Below are 21,194 nucleotides of genomic sequence, written 5' to 3'. Positions count from 1 at the left end.
AGCCCCTTCTGCCATCTATTCTATTTCCACTTCTGAGTGGGAATTAAGCATTCTCCCTTAGGTCTTTCTTATTATTTATTTTATTTGGGTCTGAGAGTTGTATCCTGTACTATATGGCTAAAATCCACTTATAAGTGAATACATACTATGTTTGTCTTTCTAGATCTGAGTTATCTTATTCAGGGTGATATTTCTAGTTCAATCCATTTGCCTGCCAGTTTCATGATTTCACTGTTTTTAATACCTTAGTAGTTTCCATTGTATAAATGTACCACAGTTTTTTTTTTACCCATTCTTTAGTTGAGGGACATCTAGGTTATTTCTAGATTCTGTTACAAACAAAGCTGCTTTTAATATAGTTGAGCAAGTGTCCATGTTATATGGTAGAGCATCTTTTGGGTATATATCCAGGAGTGATGTAGCTGGGTCTTGGGTTAGAGCTACTCCCAGTTTTCTGAGAAAATGCCAAATTCATTTCCAGAGTTTGTACAAGTTTGCACTCCCACCAACATAAAGGCATGGACCCCTTTCTTCACATCTCACCAGCATGTGCTGTCACTTCTGTTTTTTATCTTAGCCATTCTGAGGGTTGTAAGATGGAGTCTCAGAGTCATTTTGATTTGCCTTTCCCCATGACTGAGGACAGTGAGCATTTCTTTAAGTGCTTCTCTGCCATTCTATATTCCTCTGATGAAAATTCTGTTTGGTGGTGTTCTCCAATTTTTAATTGGATTATTTGGTTTCTTAATGTTTAATTTCTTGAGTTCTTTATATATTCTGGATATTAGCCTCTGTCAGATCTTTTCCTGTCTGTAGGCTGTCCTTTTGTTCTATTGACCATGTCCTTTGGTTTACAGAAGGTTTTCAGTTTCATGAAGTCCCATTTATTGACTATTGATCTTAGAGCCTGTGCTGTTGGTGTTCTGTTTAGGAAGTTGTTTCCTGTGCCAATGTGTTCAAGGCTCTTCCCCATTTTTTTCTTCTAAAAAATTTACTGTGTCTGGTTTTATGTTGAGGTCTTTGATCCACTTGGACTTTAGTTTTGTGTAGGGTGATAAATATGGATCTATTTGCCTTTTTCTACATGTAGACATCCAGTTAGAACAGAACCATTTGATGGAGATGCTGTCTTTTTTTTTTTTTTTTTTTTTTTTCATTATGTTGTTTTGGCTTCTTTGTCAAAAAGCAAGTATCCAAAGGTGTGTGGGTTTAATTCCTGGTCTTCAATTTGGTTCCAGTGATCAGCAATCTGTTTCTATGCCACTATTATGCAGTTTTTACTACTATTGCTCTATAGTACAGCTTGAAATCAGGGATGGATATTCCTCCAGATCTTTTATTGTATAGGACCATTTAAGCTATTCTGGGTTTTTGTTTTTGTTTTTCATATGAAGTTGAGAATGGTTCTTTCAGGGTCTATAATGAATTGATGGGAATTGCATTGAATCTGTAGATTGCTTTCAGTAAAATAGCCATTTTTACTACGTTAATCCTACCAAATCATAAGCATGGGAGATTTTTCCATCTTCTGATACCTTCTTCAATTTCTTTTTTCAGAGACTTGAAGTTCTTGTCACATAGGTCTTTAACCTGATTGGTTAGAATTACACTGAGATACTTTAAATTCCTTGTTGCTATTGTGAAGACTGTGGTTTCCCTAATTTCTTTATTAGCCCATTTGTCATTTGTATACAAGAAGGCTATTGCTCTTTTGTGAGTTAATATTGTATCCAGCCACTTTACTGAAGGTGTTTATCAGCTGTAGGAGTTCTCTTGTAGAGTCTTTGGGGTCGATTAGAAATACTGCAAATAGCAATACTTTGACTTCTTCCTTTCCAGTTTGTGTCCCCTTGATCTCCTTTATTTGTCTTATTTCTCTGGTTAAGACTTCAAGTACTATATTGAAAAGATATGGAGAAAGTGGGCAGCCTTGTTTGTCACTGATTTCAGGGGAATTGCTTTAAATTTCTCTCTATTTAATTTGACGTTGGCAATAGGCTTGCTGTATCTTACCTTTATTTGTTTAGGAATGTGCCTTGTATCTCTCCAAGACTTTTATCATGAAGGGTTGTTGGATTTTGTCAAATGCTTTTTCAGCATTTAATAAGATGATCTTATAGGTTTTCTTTTCTTTCAGCTTGTTTATATGGTAGATTACATTCATGGATTTTCGTATATTGAACCACTTCTGCATGTCTGGGACAAAACCTACTTGATTATGGTGGATGATATTTTGATGTGTTTTTTTTTATTTTGTTTGTATTTTATTGAGTATTTTTGCATCAATGTTCATAAAAAATTGGTCTGAAATTTTATTTTTTTTGGGGGGGGTGCTTTTTGTGGTTTAGGTATCAGGGTGACTGTGGCATCACAGAATGGATTTGGCAGTGTTCTTGTTTCTATTTTGTGGAATAGATTGGGGGATACTGGGATTAGCTCTTCTTTGAAAGTCTGGTAGAATTCTGAACTGAAACCCTCTGACCCTTGAAGTGGAAGGGTGTTTTTTTGTTTTGTTTTGTTTTGGAAACTCAGTTGTGCTATGTGAATATAGATAGATAGATAGATAGATAGATAGATAGATAGATAGATAGATAGATAGATTTTTTTTCTTGTACCCAAGTGTAGGATTTGGGAATGTTTTTTCCTTGTGGAAAGCAACCCTCATGAGAGGGCGTGTGATGTTGATTAGTTGAAACTTACCTTGTGGGAAGAGCCTGTTTTTTTGTGAGCTCCAAAATATCCTCATGTGGACTTTGAGACGCATGTCTCAGAGAGTGAGACATGCCTTCTATATCTCTACACTTTTGCATTGCTACAGTTCACATCCTTCACTCATTTAGGTAGAGTAATGATTCATAGAACTGTTCATGCTGTTTTGATTGTGTTTTACTGCGTCAGTGGCCTCCTGTGATTTGGGGAATGTCTAAATACTTCTACTGAATTCTTCTGCTTTTGGTGGTTCATGTTGCTGCTGCTGGTTTGCTACATTGCTGGTATCCTGACAATTGAGTCTGGTAATTCCCAGAGAACCCATTGACCCTTCCCAGCAGGAAGTAAGTAAAAGCCCCTATCTCTAAGAAGCTCCTACCTAAGGTCTTGGGGGTTGGAAGTTAGGTAAAGACATTTAAGAACCTTAAATAAAGTAGGTGTTTGAAAAATCTAAGCCTACAGGTCCTGGGCATTTTTTGGATGGGAAACTTTTAATGACTGCTTTTATTTCCTTTGTGGGTATAGGACTATTTAACTTGTTTATCAGGGTGTTGATTTAACTTTGCAGCACTGTGGATTGGTTTTCCTGCAGACACTGTAGTGTTCTCCTGGTACCCAGACTCTGCTGTGTGCTGCCATCTTGCTTAGGGAACCCAGTATGTTCCTATTGTCCTGCGGGTTCCTGCAGGGAGACCAGTACAACCATGGATGGAGGCTGGTATCTGGGAGGTGTCCTTGGGGAGTTGGGAGGAGTCTTGTCTCCAGATGCTGGAGTTGTGCAATTGGGAGTCCTGTTTGAGTAGGAGGAAAGCACTGGGTGCTGTAAGCCAAGGACTGTGTGTGACTCTTGCACATAGGATGCCTGCAACTGTGCACCCCTTGCTTGTGGGACGCCTCCTTTCATCTGGGAAACACGAATGTTGGTGTTTGGAGTCAGCAGCCAGGTCACTTAGTGGGTTGGCAGTCTCTGATATCCTGTTCCTCAAACACAGTAAGTGCTAGGCTCGATCATCTTAGAAAAACAAATAAACTATTTTTTGAGTCTTGTTAATGCTTTTCCACCATCCCAGAGGAAATATTACAGTTGTGAGAAGATTGTTATACAGCAGAAGCCTGTCCTCTTTGGACAATAATTTTATATTATGTTATAATTATTCTTTTAACCATTAAATATCTTTTGTGCAAATTGACAAATTTGAAAATATTTAAACAATAAGTTCATTTCTTGTCTGGAAACGTTTGTTCTATAAAATTTTGTCTTGATTTAGTATAAAGGAACTCTGAGTACGAGATCGTCTAGGTTAAGAAAACGTTAGTGCAATGTTAGAGAACAATAAATTTTATTCTCATAATACATAACATCATATGAAGATGGAAGTCAATGTGTTTCTTCCATATAATCTCGTGTTGCATGGAATACTTCACAGCTGGGGTTATATGTTATAATTTTTAAAAAAGCAACATAGATGCGTATAGTTGTATAAGTTTTATTTTTTATATTTTTATTATTACATTTTATTAACTCTGTATCTCACCTGTATCCTGTTCCCTCATTCCCTCCCAGTCCACCCTCCCTCTCCCATCTCCTCCCTGACCCTTTCCAAGTCCACTGATTGGGGAGGACCTCCTCCCCTTTCATCTGATCCTGTTTTATTAGGTATCTTCAGGACTGGCTGCAAAATCCTCTTCTGTGGCCTAGCAGGACTGCTTCTCCCTTGGGGAGTGGGGAGGTCAAAGAGCCCAAAATTGAGTTCCTGTCAGATTTAGTCCCTGTTCCTCTTACTATGGGAAACCAATTGGTTACTGAGATACCAAGGGCTACATCTGAGCAGAGGTTCTAGGTTATGTCCACACATGGTCCTTGGTGGAGTATAAGTCTCAAAAAAGACCCCTGTGCCCAGATATATTTGATCCTTGTGGAGCTCCTATTTTCTCCATGTCATACTAACTCCCCCTTCTTTCATATGATTCCCTGCACTCTGCCGAAGGTTTGGTTATGAGTCTTAGTATCTGCTTTGATACACTGCTAGGCAGAGTCTTCAGAGGCCCTCTGCAGTAGGCTTCTGTCCTGTTACTTGTTTTCTCCTATGTTCAATGCACATCCCATTTGTCTTTCTAAGTGAGGATTGATCATCTTACCCCCAGTCTTTTTTCTTGATTATCTTTTTTAGGTGTATAGATTTCATTATGTTTATCATATCTTATAGGTCTATATGAGTGAGTATATACCATGTGTGTCTTTCTCCTTCTGGGATACCTCACTCAGAATGATCATTTCTAGATCCCAACATTTGCCTGCAAATTTCCTCATTTTTGATTGCTGAGTAGTATTCCATTGTGTAAAAATACCACAATTTCTCTATCCATTCCTCCGTTGATGGACATTTGTGTTGTTTCCAGGTTCTGGCTATTACAAATAAAGCTGCCAAAAACATGGTTGAGCAAATGTCCTTGTTGTGTACTTGAGAAAATTTTGGATATATGCCTAGGAGTGGTATAGCTGGGTCTTGAGGAAGTACTATTCCTAATTGTCTGAGAAAGCACCAGATTGACTTCCAAAGTGGTTGTACCAGTTTACATTCCCACCAGCAATGGAGGAGGGTTCCCCTTTCTCCACAACCTCTCCAGCATATGTTGTCACTTGAGTTTTTTATTTTATCCATTTTGATGGCTGTAAGGTGAAATCTCAATGTCGTTTTGATTTACATCTCCCTGATGGCTAAGGATGTTGAGCATCTCTTTAAGTGTTTCTCTGCCATTCAATATTCCTCTACAGAGAATTCTCTGTTTAGCTCCATACCCCATTTTTAATTGGATTACTTGATTTATTGCTTTTAAACTTCTTTAGTTTTTATATATTCTGGATATCAGCCCTTTGTCAGATATAGGGTTGGTGAAGATCCTTTCCCAGTCTGTAGGCTGTCATTTTGCTCTGATGACAGTGTCTTTTGCTTTACAGAAGTTTTTCAGTTTCATGGGGTCCCATTTATTGATTGTTGCTCTTAGAGCCTGTGCTGTTGGTGTTCTGTTCAGGAAATTGTCTCCTGTGCCAATGAGTTCTAGGTACTTCCCCACTTTTTTTTTTCTAACAGATTTAATGTGTCTGGTTTTATGTTGAGGTCTTTGATCCACTTGGACTTTAGTTTTGTGCAGGGTGACAAATATGGATCAAATTGCTTTTTTCTACATGTACACATCCAGTTGGACCAGCACCATTTGTTGAAGATGCTGTCATTTTACACTTCCAAACCCTCAGTGTATAAGTTTTATAATTCAGAGTTTAGGAAGCAAAGGCAAGATTTATCCCATGTAACTTCATCTGCACAATGAGTTTCTGGTCCATGATAGCCAACAAAACCTTCTCTCAAGCAAACAGGAAAAATGTCTGCACTAACTCCTCTGTGTATATGTTATGTTTGCTAGCTTGATGTTTTGTGGGACTCCTAAGAGATTGGAGAGTTTCTGACTCCTCAGTCTGTTCTTGAGACCCTTTCCCTCATACTGGGTGGCCTTGGTCAGCTCTGATATGAAGGTTTGTGCCTATTTTGTGCCTGTTTTTGTTGTATCTTGTTATATCACGTTTGGTGTCTATGCCTGGGAGGCCTGTTTTTTTTTTTTTTTTTTTTTCTGAAGAGAAATGGAAGAGGAGTGGATCTGAGAGTGAGAAGGTGTGTGTTGGGGGAGCTGGGAGGAGTGGAAACTGAAGTTGGGATGTATTTCATGAGGAAAGAATAAATTTAAGAATGGAAGGAAGGAAAGAAAGGAGAAAAGAAAGAAGAAAGAAAGAAAGAAAGAAAGAAAGAAAGAAAGAAAGAAAGAAAGAAAGAAAGAAAGTATGTTAAAAGACTATAAGACTATGCTATTTGGTTTCCTGGTCCAACTTTTTCTGTTGTATGGATCTAGACATCCATCCATTACATCATGAAATAGAAGATATGAATAATAGCCACCCCAGGCTATTAGCTAAGAGAAAAACCCACAAAATATTGGAGGTTCAGTTTCTTTCAGAACTGTTACTGCCACTGGGAATCAAGAATTCAGTTTCTGTATATATGTACACATGTAGAAACTTTATGATAAAAGGAGAGTTATCTTTAAAACCTATGTACCTAATTGACTTAGAACTTGTTTCTAAAATTCCTTCTTAGGGTGATGTGTAAGCATTGTCTAATCTTTTTCTCGATTGAGTTGAGAAAAGTTGAGGCACTATTGTTCATTCTGTTTTGGTGAACTGATGAGTTTATTGGACTCCCCTACAGAGCATACATGAGGAGTTATTTATAAGAGAGTGGGAAATGTACCCCCAACCTTCTGTGCCTGGCCGATTTACCCATCAGGAAGGAGGATTTCTCTGTGCCAGGTAGACACATAGGCAGAACCTTTGCTTTTGTCTACACACACACACACATACACACAACCTCCCCTAGTCCACATTCAAATGGGATGTTCTTTTGTAGGTGGCCTCAGTTAACTGCACCTAGATGGAAGTTGTTTGTTTCATAGCCAGTCTTTCATGACAGAATCACTGCTTTTTGGTAAATAGATTTAATTTTATGCTACTTGGATAAAGGTCACATAAATAATGTTACAGAGAAGAAGAAAGCTATACAAGCAAATTTCTGGAAGTCAATTTTGACTTTCTCTTTTATAAAGTAGATTAGAACATAAAAACTTTAAAACAGACTTTCAGTTAAATCAATGTCCTCAAGGTACAAACCAAATGTTTTAACTAATTCATCATTGTTGTTATTTGTAGATGGGGCAAACTGAGAGGAGCACAAGGGAAGAAAGAAAAATTTTGGGTATGTAAGGCTTCCCAATTGAATTCATACTGTAAAATGAAAATCAGCTCCTCTTTTGCTGGCTTCACATTATGTAATCACACTCTGTAATGTTTTCCACACGTTGGTGTTTTCTTCAGCACAAAGCTAATTATAACAGTTTGTATTGTAATAATAGCTTTCTTCAAGTCCTGTGTTTTCAAGTTGTAAAAGAAGAATTTGTTTTGTTTCTTTCAAATTGAGACTCACTAGGACAGCTACTTATTCCATTACCATCTAGATTAAAAGAATAGATGTATGTTACTCATGTCTGTATTCATACCAAACAAATTGAGGACTTTGATATATTTATATCATGTACATATACTATGTAATATATATCAGAGAAGTTAAGAGTGATGGTTTTTGTTTGTTTGTTTTGCTTGCCAATTATAACTTATATGTGTGTCTTTCTGGGAGAGAGTTAGTATCATTGTGTACACAGGATAGCTTGAACTCCTGATCATCCTATCATGGCTTTCTAAGTGTTAAAGTAATAGGCATGCTCCAACATAACTGACTACATTCCACGTTACCTTTGAGACTAGATGCTCTTTCCCAGCAAAGACTACTATCACAGTGCGAAGTATAGTAGCAGGTTTGGAGCTGGAATAGTAGCTGGGATAGTAGCTGGGAGATCACATCTTGAGACACACCTACAAGGCAGAGAATGCTGGAATAGCTTGAGTCTTTTGAAACTTCATAGTCCATTCCCACGGGCACACCTCATTAAATAAGGCCATGTTTCCTAATCTTTTCCAAGCAGTTCCACCAATCCTATGGGGAGGATTCCAAGCAGTTCCCCAAATCCTATGGGGAGGATTTTCAGATTTCACTCAAACCACCAAAATGCACTGCCTGCCCCCCATAGCATGTGACCTCATCACAATGCAAAATGCAGTTGTTCTATCACCCAGAGTCTCAACACAGTTTAAAAGTCCAAATTCTCTTCTGAGATTCAAAGCTCTCAATTAAAGGTAACGCTCTGTAAAATCAAAAAAGCAGAGTACAGGCTTCCTTCCTGTACAATGGCAGAGAATATATCATTCTAAAAAGGATGAACAAAGACATAGTGAGAAAGTACTGGACCAAAGCAAGGCAAAATTCCAGCAAGGAAAACTCCAAATTCTATGGCTCCATATCTGATATCAAAAGGTTTAGATAGCTCCCTCCTTCCAGTTTTACAATACACTTCTCTTTCTTGGGATGGTGCCTTCAATACAGCTATCTCTCTCTCTCTCTCTCTCTCTCTCTCTCTCTCTCTCATGGTGGTTCTACTTCCTGTCTGAAGGTCTCCTTGGCAAATGTCCTAAGGATCTGGCATTTACAATAAACATACTGAGCTTTCTAAGAAATCCAGTTTATACTTTTACAGCTTCACTCAATAGCTTTCAGGGCCTCCGTGAAGGACTCCCCTGCCACACACCTGACCTTGTAGTTTTCCTCAATGGCTAAAGAAGATTCCACAGCCTTTCTCCATTTACCTTTTATAATACTCTTGACAGAACCACATAGATAATATTGCCAAATTTGACTGCTTTCTTGGGATGGAGTTGGACTTCTTGAATCACATTTGAATATGCTTCCCTCTGTTATTGTTTTGTAGGTGCAGAAAAATCTTTAGTACCTTGCTTTTTCCATGTTGGAAACTTAGCTGGGTGGGGTCTTGCCCTGAGGACATCCCTCCTTTATTCCACTTTGGAACAGGCTTTTCTTTAATCTTCTTATCTCTTTCAGCCTGGCTCCAATATTAAATTTCTTGGTGCTTGTGTTTTTTTTTAACTGTAACCTGTATTCTCTCTCTGTATCTGTCTCCCTGTCTCTCTCTCTCTCTCTCTCTCTCTCTCTCTTTGTGCGTGTGCATGTGTGTGTGTGTGTGTGTGTGTGTGTGTGTGTGTATGTGTGTGTGTGTACTTTTGCATGCATGGGCATGAGTGTGTGTTTCTGTTTTCTCTTTTTTTCATTATAGACTTTTGTAAGAGTGATTACTAGTAGCCATGCGAGAGTTAGTATTAGGCTCTCTTAAAAATCTCCCCCACCACAGGAGCCTATCACAGAGGCCCTCTGAAAGACTCTACCCAGCAGGGTACCCAAGCAGATGCTGAGACTCATAGCCAAACTTTGGGCAGAGTGCAGGGAATCTTATAAAAGAAGGGAGAGATAGAAAAACCTGGAGGGGACAGGAGCGCCACAAGGAGACCAACAGAGCCAAAAAAAATCTGGTTCCAGGGGCCTTTTCTGAGACTGATATTCCAACCAAGAACCATGCATGGAGATAACCTAGAACCCCTGCACAGATGTAGACCATGAAAGCTCAGTGTCCAAGTGGGTCCCTAGTAATGGCCACAGAGGAAGACAATGCATCCAGTCTTGATGAAACCTGATAGGCTAGGGTCAGAGGGAAGGGAAGGAAGATCTCCCCTATCAGTGTACTTGGGGAGGGGCATGGGAGGAGAAGAGGTTGAAGGGTGGAATTGGGAGAGGATGAGGGAAAGTCTACAGCTGGACTACAAAGCAAATAAACTGTAATTTATAAAAAATTAATAAATTAATTTAAAATTCTACCTCACCAAGAAAATTATCCCAATATTTTAATTTAGCCTCAGGAAGATCATTGGACTCAGGACAGCTACATTCTTTGTCAAAATATCACAGACCTGATCTCTAGCCCAGTTGCTTCCTCTCCAAAGCCACTTGAACTGGGACTTCACAGTCTACATTGCTCTCTAAACTGCTGTCCAACAATTTTAGTGTCCTCCCATCATCTATTAAGATGCCCTGTTAAGCCCCATTTACAGTTCAGCTGCTTTTCTACCTAGTTCAAAATCCCAAAGTCTTCTACATCCCTCTGGAACCAGCACGGTCTTCCATAGTATGCACTCCCTGATACCAAACTTGTATCTTAGTTACTTTTCTATGGTTGGATAAAACGACATGGTCAAGGGCTACTTAGAAAAGAAAGAATTTAATTTTGGAGCTTGTGATTTCAGAGGACTGGAGTCCATGATGGAAGAACAAAGGTATGCAAGCAGAAACATTTAGGAACTTAGATTTTTTTTTTATCCACAATTTTTTATTTTCTGTATCTGTTGGATACAGACCAATGATTCGTCGCAATGAATATTTTCAAGTAAAGAAGTGTAGACAAATGGATATACTGTAGGATACACTGTGACACACTACAGGGAAGGGCGAGGTGAGTAGACTTGGGATGCATGATGTGTAATTCAGAAAGAACCAATAAAAAGTTAAAAAAATAACATTAATGTTTGATAGTTAAAAAGATTGTGAAGGAGGGTGTAGCTTCAGTATTTGCAATTTGCAATTAAGTTTCAATGTTGAGGTATTATTGAATAAATTTTAAATACATTCAATTTTAAAATAATATAACTCGGAGAGATGCTTTGACGTAGTTGATTCATAACAGTTATTAACACATAACACAGGATAGTTATGTTTTGAGTCAGTGTGCGGAAATATGAACTGTAAAATAATATAAAACTCTCTCATCTTCATTTTGATCTTTTCCAACTGAGATCACATAAGTCGTAAACTTCATGGATCCACACACAGACACACATGCCAGCATGCGCATACACACTCACACATATACAGTCTCGGATTTTTAATACATACCTGCATACACTATTTTTCTGTCTGTCTGTATGTGTGTGTGTTCATGTGTATGTGTGTGCTCATGTCTGTGAAGGTGTGTGGAGGCCTAAAGACAACCTCAGGTATTGTTTCTTTGGTGCTGTGTTTAGGAGGTGTGAGTCTCACTCACTGGCCTGGAACTTGCCAATATGTAGGAATGGCTGCACAGTGAGTCCCAGAGTTATTCTTCTCTTTTCCTTGCTACCACTGGAATGATAATCATACACTACCACACTTGGTTCTTATAATATGGGTTCTGAGGTTTGGACTCCTTCCCTTGGGCTTATTATTCATCTTCCATTTTGAAAATATTTGATTTATTTAAGGAATCTAAAGGCTTAATATATACTATTATACATGAGAATATGAATGATATTCATTGAACAGTGAATAAGTATGCATTTAGGAAAGGTAGACAAGGCACTAAAAGTTTCACTTCATGTAAAATCAATTGTGAATTTAATTGAAATATAACCTTTAAGTGCTATTGGTGGTTTTGAATGAATTATGAAGCATCCAACGTTATCAACATGTACACGCAGATATATCACGCACAGGATGGAGCGTCTGGATCATAAACAGAGCCTGCTGAGAAAAAGGAGTCTCTGTTTTTCCTGAAGAATAAGGGAAAATAAAATGACATTTATTACACTGTCCTGGCCTTTGACAATATAAATATGTCTTCCCAAGGCCTGGATAAACTTCAGATAATGTCTTCTAATACTGGGCTTTGTCTCTTCTGACATGTAAATACTTAGGGAGATAATGTTATGTCCTGGGGACTAATTCAGGACCTTGTCTGAGCAATCATTCTTTGGCTCAGAGGTAGCTCAGAGAAGCTGTATTGCCCATGTACATTAAATCAGTGAACTAGACAGATGGCTACAGATCTGATCCCCACGGTATGTGAAGAGTTTCTAGAAGTAGAGGCAAGAATTCCTTATCATTGTATTATTCACATTTTTGGTTCAGCAAGATTCTTCAATTTGTTTTTAAAAATGAATCCTTGAATAGAAAGGCAGCTAGCTATTGATTTCCCAAAGTTATGTAATGGAATTTTAAAAATGTTTACAACGTATACTTTTTTTTTTCCTAATAGACATTGTTGGGTGTTTTTCATTGTTGGGAAAACAATGGATAGCAGCAGACAGAAACAAAAATAAATAAAAGTAACTATAAAGTTCTCTCTCTTTTTTAATTGAAGATCGATTCTTCTCTCATAAAATACATCTCAGCCACAGTTTCACCTTCCTCCACTCCTCCTAGTCCCACTCCAATTCCTCTCCCTCAGATCCAATCCTCCTCAGTTTCCTCTTTAGAAAAAAAAGCAGCCCTCTAAGAGATGACATCCAGACAGGACAAGATACAGTAAGACATGGTGAAATAACAAGGCTAGACAAGGCAACCCAATGGGAGGAAGGGAGCTCCAAGAGCAGGCAAAGAGTAGAAATACACTTGTTCCCACTGTGAAGAATTTCATAAAACAATCAAACATACAAAACCCACCAACCTAACAGACATCACATATATGCAAAGGATCTGGCACAATATTTAAACCTCTATTTTATTTTAAAAATGAGATCTGAATGAATTTGTGTCCCCCCTTTTTTTTCTGTGACCTGGGAGAATTTGCTAAGTCCAGATTGGAGCTGAGCATCATTTCTGTCATGAGTAGAGAACTTTTGAGAATGTGAATTGGCCTGGAGTGCAGTCTAGAGGGACTTACATCTGTTTCCTCCCATGAAATAATTATTGAGCACTGGAACACAGCAATAAGTAAAAAAAAAAAAAAAAAAAAAAAAAAAAAAAAAGGAGGGTGGAAAATCTGGACAAATTCTTTAGTATCTCAGGATCCTTTGTGAACTGATTATTTTACAATCCTGGAAACCACATATGGATTGAATTTAATAAAACTCCTATCTCCAAACAGCTTATTTTACAGCTGAAATGGCCATTTCCGTAGCATATCCTCCCACATAAAAGGCTAACCCTTTATGGCACATAGATCCACTACCAGCATTTGCAATTAGCATAAAGAGCTAACACATATTAAAATTTTAACTGAATAAGAAAAATTATGAGCAAGACTCAATAGAAGAAAGCTTTCAATACAGGTAACCAATGATACCTGATAGGCAGAACTTAAATAGCCATCATAAAACCACTTAATAATAATATTGGAATGATATCAATCTGTAAAAAAAAAAAAAAAGAACGAAAGAAAAGATTAATTTGTACAAAAGCATTTTAGGTTAGAATCCATGTTAGAAACAGCACCGCCCTCCCAACTCACCATGCGACCCACATGAAGACCAAGCCGCCCATCTGCCACATGTGTGCAGGAGGCCTAGATCCAGACCATGCACGCTCCTTAGGTAATAGCTCAGTCTGTGTAATCCCTCTTGGGTTTGGGTTAGTTGTCTCTGTTGGTCTTCTTGTGAGGTTTATGTACCCTCCAGGTACTTCCATCCCACCCCACCACCCTTCCACAGGACTCCCAGACCTCTGTCCAATGCTTGGCTGCAAGTCCCAACATCTTCTCGATCCCCTGCTGGGTGGAGCCTCCCAGAGGACAGTTAAGTTAGGCTTCTTTCTGCAAGCACAACAGAGCATCATTAACAGTGCCAGGGGCTGACTCTCTGCAGGGTGGGTCTCAGGTTGGATCAATTATTGGTTGGATTTTCCCTCAATCTTTGTTCCCTCCTTATCCCTGCACTTCTTGTAGGCAAGGTAATTTTGGGATCACAGGTTTTGTTCGTGGGTTGTTCCCCTCCTTCCATCAGTCCTGTCTAACAAGTCCAAGTGGATAAAAGACATTGTCTTCTAGATCTTTAGAAGACAAAGTCGGTGGAAAGTCTGGAATTCATTGGCATAGCAGACAACTTCCTGAACAGAACACCAACAACACAGGCTCTAAGAGCAACAATTAATAAATAGGATCTCATTGAATTGAGAAGCTTCTGTAAGTCCAAGAACACTGTCAGTAGAACAAAACAGCAGCTTACAGATTAGAAAAATATCTTCACCACCACTACGTCAGACAGAGGGTTAATGTCTAAAATATACAAAGAACTTAAGAAATTAAACATTAACAAATCAAATAATCCAATTAAAATGAGGTACAGAGCTAAACCGAGAATTTATATCAGAGGAATCTTGAATGGCTAAGAAGCACTCAAATGTTTTTAGCCATCAGAGAAATGCAAATCAAAATGATGCTAAGATTTCATTTTACACCAATCAGAGTGGCTAAGATAAAAAACTTAAAGTGATAACACACACTGTTGAGGATTTGGAGAAAAGGGAACACTCCTCCTTTGCTGGAGTACAATGGAGTGCAAACTTGTACAAACTTGTGCAGCCTATCTGGAAATCAATCTGACTCTTTCTCAGAATATTGGAAATAGTTCTACCTCAAGACCCAGCTATACCACTCCTGGGCATATACCCAAAAGATGCTCCACCACACAAGAGGGACATTTGCTTAACTATGTTCATATTGGCTTTATTTGTAATAGACAGAAACTAGAAACAACCTAGATGTCTCTCAAGCAAAGAATGAATACATTCACACAATGGAATACTACTCAGCTATTAAAAACAAAACAAAACAAAATGAACCCATGAAATTTGCAGGCAAATAGAAAAGATCATCCTAAGTGATGCAACCCAGACCCTGAAAGGCACACATGGTATGTACTCACTTTCAAGTGGATATTAGACCTATAGTTCAGGACAACCATACTACAATCCACAGACCCAAAGAAGGTATGTGACAAGAGGGCCCAAAGGATTGTGCCAGAATGTCACTCAGAAGGGGAAATAGAGCAACAGAACAAACGAATATGGGCACAGGGGTCTTTTCTGAGACTGATACTCCAAACAAGGTCTATTCATGGAGACAACCTAGAACCCCTGCACAGATGTAGTCCATGGCAACTCAGTGTCCAAGAGGGTTCCCTAGTAATGGGAACAGGGACTGTCTCTGACATGAACTCAGTGGCTGGCTCTTTGATCCCCTCCCCCTGATGGGGGAGCAGCCTTACCAGGCCACAGAGGAAGACAATGCAGTCAGTCCTGAGGAAACCTGATAGACCAGGGTCACATAAAAAGGGAGGAGGACCTCCCTTATCAGTGGACTGGGGGAGGAGCATAGTAAAAGAAGAGGGAGGAAGGAGGGGATCGGGAGGGGATGAAGAAGGGGGCTACAGTTGGGATACAAAGTGAATAAACTATAACTAATAAAAAATAAATTTAATAAAAAGAAGGGGAAATAGATAGACAGCAGAAGTGGATGAAGAGAGGTAAAGACTGGGGAGGGAAGCAAGAGTGGGGATCAAATGTGGGGAGAAGAGGGGTGGGAGGTGAAAGGGGTGGGAACAAGAAGGGAAACTGACTGGGGCATCTCTTTGTTAAGCTGGAGGCCTGTGTAGGGTAGGCTCTTGGGTGAAGATGGGTGTGACTCTAGCTGAGACTCCTAACGGAGAGGACAGGAAGCTTGAAGTGACAGGTCTAATTTAATTCTTCTACATGTGGACACCTAGTGTTCACAATAGCACTTATTGAAGATGATCTTTTCTCCAGTGTATGTTTTTGTCATTTTTGTTAACAATCAGATGGTTGCCGTCATGTATGCCAACATTTGGATTTCCTATTTTCTTCCAATGGTCTACATGTCTGTTTTCTGAGCCAACACCAGTCTGTTTTTCATTACGATAGTTCTGTAATATGTCTTGAAATCTAGAATGTTTACTCACCAACATTGTTCACTTTGCTAGGATTGTTTCAGATATCTGGAGTCTTTTGTGGCTTCATGTAAATTTTAGGACATTTTCTATTCCTATGAGGAATGAAATGATCAAGATTGGAAATGCATTGATATAAAAATAGCTCTTGACATAATATTAATTCTATCAATGCAGAAGAAGTATTTTTATTTCTTAGTGTTTCCCCCAACCTCTTCAGAGATTTAAAGTTTTCGCTATAGAGGTGTTAAACCTACTTGATTAGGTTTACTTCTAGATACTTTGTCTGAGGATACTGTGAAAAAGAGGTGTATCTGTGTTTTCTTGTATCCTTGTCAATTTCCTGAAAGTTTTGATCATTGCTACAATTATGCTTGTAGAATTTTGGGGGTCTCTTATGCATAATATATCATCTACAAATAGGGGTAATTTGACTTATTTTTCTGCTTTTATCATTTAGTTTTCTTCTCTTATTTTTCTACCAAGTTCTGATTTTTTCTCAATGTGTTTGTAATTGAAATATAGATAAAAAGGCTACTGATATTTATATGTTAATTTTTTATCCCAGAAGTTTAATGAAAGTGTTTATGAGCTCTTAAAAATTCTGGTGAAGTATTATGGTCTCTTATAAATAGAAGCATATCTCTTGTGTATGGTAATTATATTCCTTATACATTCTTCATATTTCTTTCCTTTCATTAAATGAAACCTAAGGAACCTTTGTTGAAGTGTTGATGGATGTGACAATAATGAATGTCTATGCTTTGTTCTCTAATGATAAGAGAAATGCTTTCAATACTTTAAAGCTGACTTTAGTAATAGGTGTGGATTTCTTGAAGACATATTGTATGAGATGGTGGATAGGACAGTTTATTTATAATTTATTAATATTTAGATCATTAATGAATTTTGTGGTGGGACAAATTTAATATCCCACCACACACAATTCTTGTCCTCTTTGTGACAAAGTTAAGAAATTTTGAAAAGTATTTTGAATTGACTCTACATTAATCTCAGCAGTCCTAATCTTGTGTTTGAGAGCCACAAGATATCTCGAGAGCTGCCAGCCTTTAGTCTGTGTTGGGATCCTGGAGAAGGAGGTTTTGACCTCAGTGAAGCCTTAATAAGAAGCTAGATAAACTTGACAGGAGAGTGAGGGCAAACAGACGAAAAGCAGAATACTCCTTCTGCCATGTCCTTTTATGCAAGTCAACAGAAGGTGTGTCCCAGATTTAGGGTCAGTATTCCCTCTTCTAATGATCCACTCAAGAAAATCCCTCACAGGTATGCCCAGCTGCTTAGGTTTTAGTTGCTTCCAGATGTGGTCAAGTTGACAACCAAGATTAGCTATCACAACTTTCATTAGCATATGAATTTGCACTTGTTTAACAAACTGTACATGTACATCTCAGATTCAACAAAGGTAAAGTGACAAAATATTCAATGTTAATAGCCTTCAGGTAGTCAGATAAAAACAGGCACAATACTACAAATATAGTTTCACTATAGAAATAATAACTTTCCTAAAATATTTTTCATTTGAGATTATTTTTATTTGATTTTTCTGTCTTTGGGGAGACATGTTTTAGTTTGTTTAGATCCTAGTTGCAAACTCTCACATACTTTGTGGCTGTCTCATTTCCTGCTAGTCAAAGTCCATTTCATCTCTGAAAATACAAATTGAATTTATTATTTCAGACCCATCTTTGAGAGTTCTCCTTTCAGGTGTCAGGGATGATTGAGGAGGCAAAAAGCCAAATCTTAAAAAAAAAAAAATGCTGATGACAATTGGATGTTTTTGAAAACTCATATTGTCATGACAGTTTCAAAAGCTGAGGGAATCCGTTCTCACTGGAAAAAACCGTAGAAGCTGAATGCAACACCACATACGTTGGGAGTGTCAGTGTAGATCAAACCCAAGATCATATTCCATCTTAGACTCAGCACAGGGTGAATGGAAGCCAAGCGTGGCAGCTGTTGTTGTGACATCTCTAATCAATGGAGCTGGTCTACTGCATTTAGCTCTGGTCAACTAATTCCCTCCATGTGCCTCCTCTTCTGCCTTTATGACATTCTCTGCACACTCCATTAGTCCTTTTGCTTCACAATGTACTTACTCACTCAAGCTTAGATCTAAGAGCTATTCTGGACCCATCCCAGCTCTCTCATCATCCCCAGAGTGAAAAAAGAAAAAAAAAAAAAAAAAAAAAAAAAGGAAAAATTTCTAATTCCTGCTGATTTCACTTTCCCAGATACTTTATTTTCTCTGCCTTCATTAGATTACATAACTGAAAAAAAATCGTTTAGCAATGAGGCGTGGTGGCTCCTGTCTATAGTGCTAGTTCTAGGGAGGAAAATCTTCGTGCAAGGACACAAAACACTAAAGGGCTGTTCAGTGAATTTGAGGCTGATATGAGCTCTGTGGGAAAATCTAAGGTTTTCTGCCAAGCCGAGCTACCTAACAAGAATTTTAATGATTTAATTACCTCAATAAACTTCTTTATGCTGCTTCATGCTTAGTAATTATGGGTTTTGCTGCTTCCCTCTATTACAGCATCTCCCTATGTTGACAGTTTGTCCAGTCTCTGCACAGCCTTCCCTATGCATTTCATATAGCGGGTGCACACCTTTGCTGAACCAAGCAAACAAATGTGATGCAGCTACAGTAACCTCAAGAGCACTATAGGCATATCTCCACCTTAGCATCTAATTCATAGTGGCTATAATTCATTAGGTTATAACTTCCCTGAACTCAGAAAAATATATTATTTATTTGGGGACTTTTGGTGTTTAGCACAAGGATGGGTCAAAACTCTCGTGCATCTGTATCCTACTTTCTTTTCCATTTGGTATGGCAAAATTAATTTAGGGGAGAAGAGGTTTATTTCATCTCACATTTCTGGATTCAAGTGCTTCAGAATGGGGGAAGTCCCAGCAATGGAATACTAATGGAGCTGTTCACGGTATAGCCACAGTCAGCAGCAGACAGCAAAAAATACCTTTAAACTGGTTGTCATCATGCTTTTTCTCTCATTCAGCCCAGGACCCAGCCCAGGAAATGATTCTGCCCAAATTAATGGATGGGTCTTCCTATCTCAGTTAATCAAATTAAGAAAAGTCCTCATAGGCATGTTCCTAAGCCAACCCAATCTACAGAATTCCTCAGTGAGACTCCCACCTCCGGAGATATAATTTTATATCAAGTCGACAATCCAGTTTTACCATCACATCTTAAGGGACATCACTTCTGGCTCTTACCAGTGAAAACACACAAGGGCATCAATGTGATATAAGTAATAGAACACCTTGACCATCATCCAGAAAATATTTAGGTGCCTAATCATTCTCATCTGCAAAAGTCAAAGACAATTTAAAGCTAAATGCTATTTTTCTGTTCTTGTAGAAAGGATTAAAAACCATCAAAGTACAGTCCTCAACATTTTCATGTTTTTGTTTTTCCTGCAGATTGCTGCCAATTCCTGGGGAAAATCATGGGGAGAGAATGGCTATTTTAGGATTCTTCGAGGAGTAAATGAGTCTGACATTGAAAAATTGATTATCGCTGCATGGGGCCAACTGACAAGTTCAGATGACCCATAGCTATCAAATTTCCATAAGGTCATGCATTGAAGCAGCTCATTAAACCGAATTTTGGCAATGTAAGCTTCCCTTACAGAAGCGTTGTATTTTTGTTGCATGCGTAAAGCATTCATGTTTTCTTGCTTTACCCCAGGCTCTAATCTTCTGTTCTCTTTATATTACTCAGTGTATTAAAATACTAATAAAAGGAAGATGGCCAGATGTCATTAAATGTTCCTGAGTGTAATTATTTTGCTCTCAAAATGGTGTTTCCTTTGACTTTGATTGTTCACAGTGTGATAGCATTAGTTTTCAAATTTCTTAACAATCATTATAGAAGTTACACGAACCCATTCTTGAGCCAAGGAACCTGTCAGATACCAAAAATCAAACTCGCCAGTGCACCAGCTCCATGACTTTCTTTTCAAAACATAGCATTTTCTTAAACATTGTTCATGTTTTGATGGAAGCATAAGAAATTAATTATTAATTATGCTCTCAATAGGCTAATTTTTTGTTTCCTTTTATTTTTGTCTAAGCTTTGTTTGTACTTTTATCTCAAAAGAAAAGTAACTCTATTAAATAACTGCTTTAGTACTGTGTATTATCTATGTCACGGAGGAGACAACAGTAAGCAAAGCTTAGAGACTAACAAGAGAAGGATTGTATTGACATAATATACTCCTATTTGGAGAAGCTAGTATCCTATGTGTAACCTTTATCATAAAATTAGCTATAAGTTTGTGCTTAGAAAGCTAACATATCACCCCTGAAAACAAAAGCAGCATGATGCTGAGAGTCACAAAGAATAAAATGCATTTTTTATCACAACCATTTCACAGGTTACTGCTTGAGACTTTGAAAAGTAAGCTAGATTAGCATTAATTTTGATTTTAGTTCTCTGTAATGAGAGAAACAAAAATAGGTACATCCTCTTTTAGTAATTCACTGGCATCTTAATAGAAGAGTGAAGCTAGTCAGTAAATGAACATAGCTGATCCTGTTGTAATGGCAAGTTAGCTATGGTCTAACCTTCTGGGCACTCCATCACTCTGATTTTCATTGTAAGGATCTTTATGTTGCTTGCACAAAGGTACTTTAATTAAATAAGCCAATCATGCCAATCATGTGAGAATGCAAGGCACGTGGGTATACTCCCTTACCCACACACAGACATGTAAACATGTCTGCAGCTGTGTTGGTCATTAAGCACTGTAGTTTTATCCTGAGTATCTTTTCACTTGCCCCCCCTCCCCAAAGAATTTACATGATGGTGATCCACCTTGTTGGTGTTGCTTCTTATTCTGTAGAACTTTGAGAAGTAATTTGATTTGTTTTGTCACCCTAGGATGCTTTAGTCCTTATGACAAATGATTTGTTTGGGTCCTGAAATAAATGCTAAGAAGGCAGTGGACAGTGAGTAAAACATGCACCTACAGGCTAAATTTATCAAGACCAACAACACTCTTTAGCCAAAGAAATATTTTGGCTGAAAGCTGCTGTGGGGGAACTTTCTTGCCCAGCAAAAGTTGGAAAGTAGATCTCGGTGTCAAGCAAATAACACAATCAAAGATTAGCAAGCTCTGCTTATTGACTATCCAGCCTATATTTGCTGAAACAATACTGATAAAGCAACATGAGCAGGCACTGGCAGTGTTTCTCAAGGGTGCCGAAACACAGGCAATAC

At 38.2% G+C, this 21,194-nt stretch overlaps 1 protein-coding gene across 3 annotated transcripts in view; it reads left to right on the top strand.

Annotated features, from left to right (window-relative positions):
* The window catches only part of Tinag (tubulointerstitial nephritis antigen), a 108,199-nt gene extending 88,460 nt beyond the window's left edge, over window positions 1-19,739 (top strand). For 2 of the 3 annotated variants that reach the window (XM_055596996.1, XM_055596994.1), the window contains exons 10-11: window positions 7,466-7,511; window positions 19,394-19,739. In XM_055596996.1, the coding sequence (XP_055452971.1) occupies window positions 7,466-7,511; window positions 19,394-19,528 (181 nt within the window). In that variant the 3' untranslated portion in view covers window positions 19,529-19,739. The remainder of the gene's footprint in view (window positions 1-7,465; window positions 7,512-19,393) is intronic. The other variant, XM_055596995.1, reaches the window with a different exon arrangement.
* The last annotated feature ends 1,455 nt before the right edge of the window (window positions 19,740-21,194 follow it).

Source organism: Psammomys obesus, unplaced genomic scaffold, assembly GCF_907164565.1.
Source record: "Psammomys obesus unplaced genomic scaffold, mPsaObe1.curated_primary_1811, whole genome shotgun sequence".
NCBI classification, from domain to species: Eukaryota; Metazoa; Chordata; class Mammalia; order Rodentia; family Muridae; genus Psammomys; species Psammomys obesus.
This window is presented reverse-complemented; position numbering and strand designations above follow the sequence as displayed.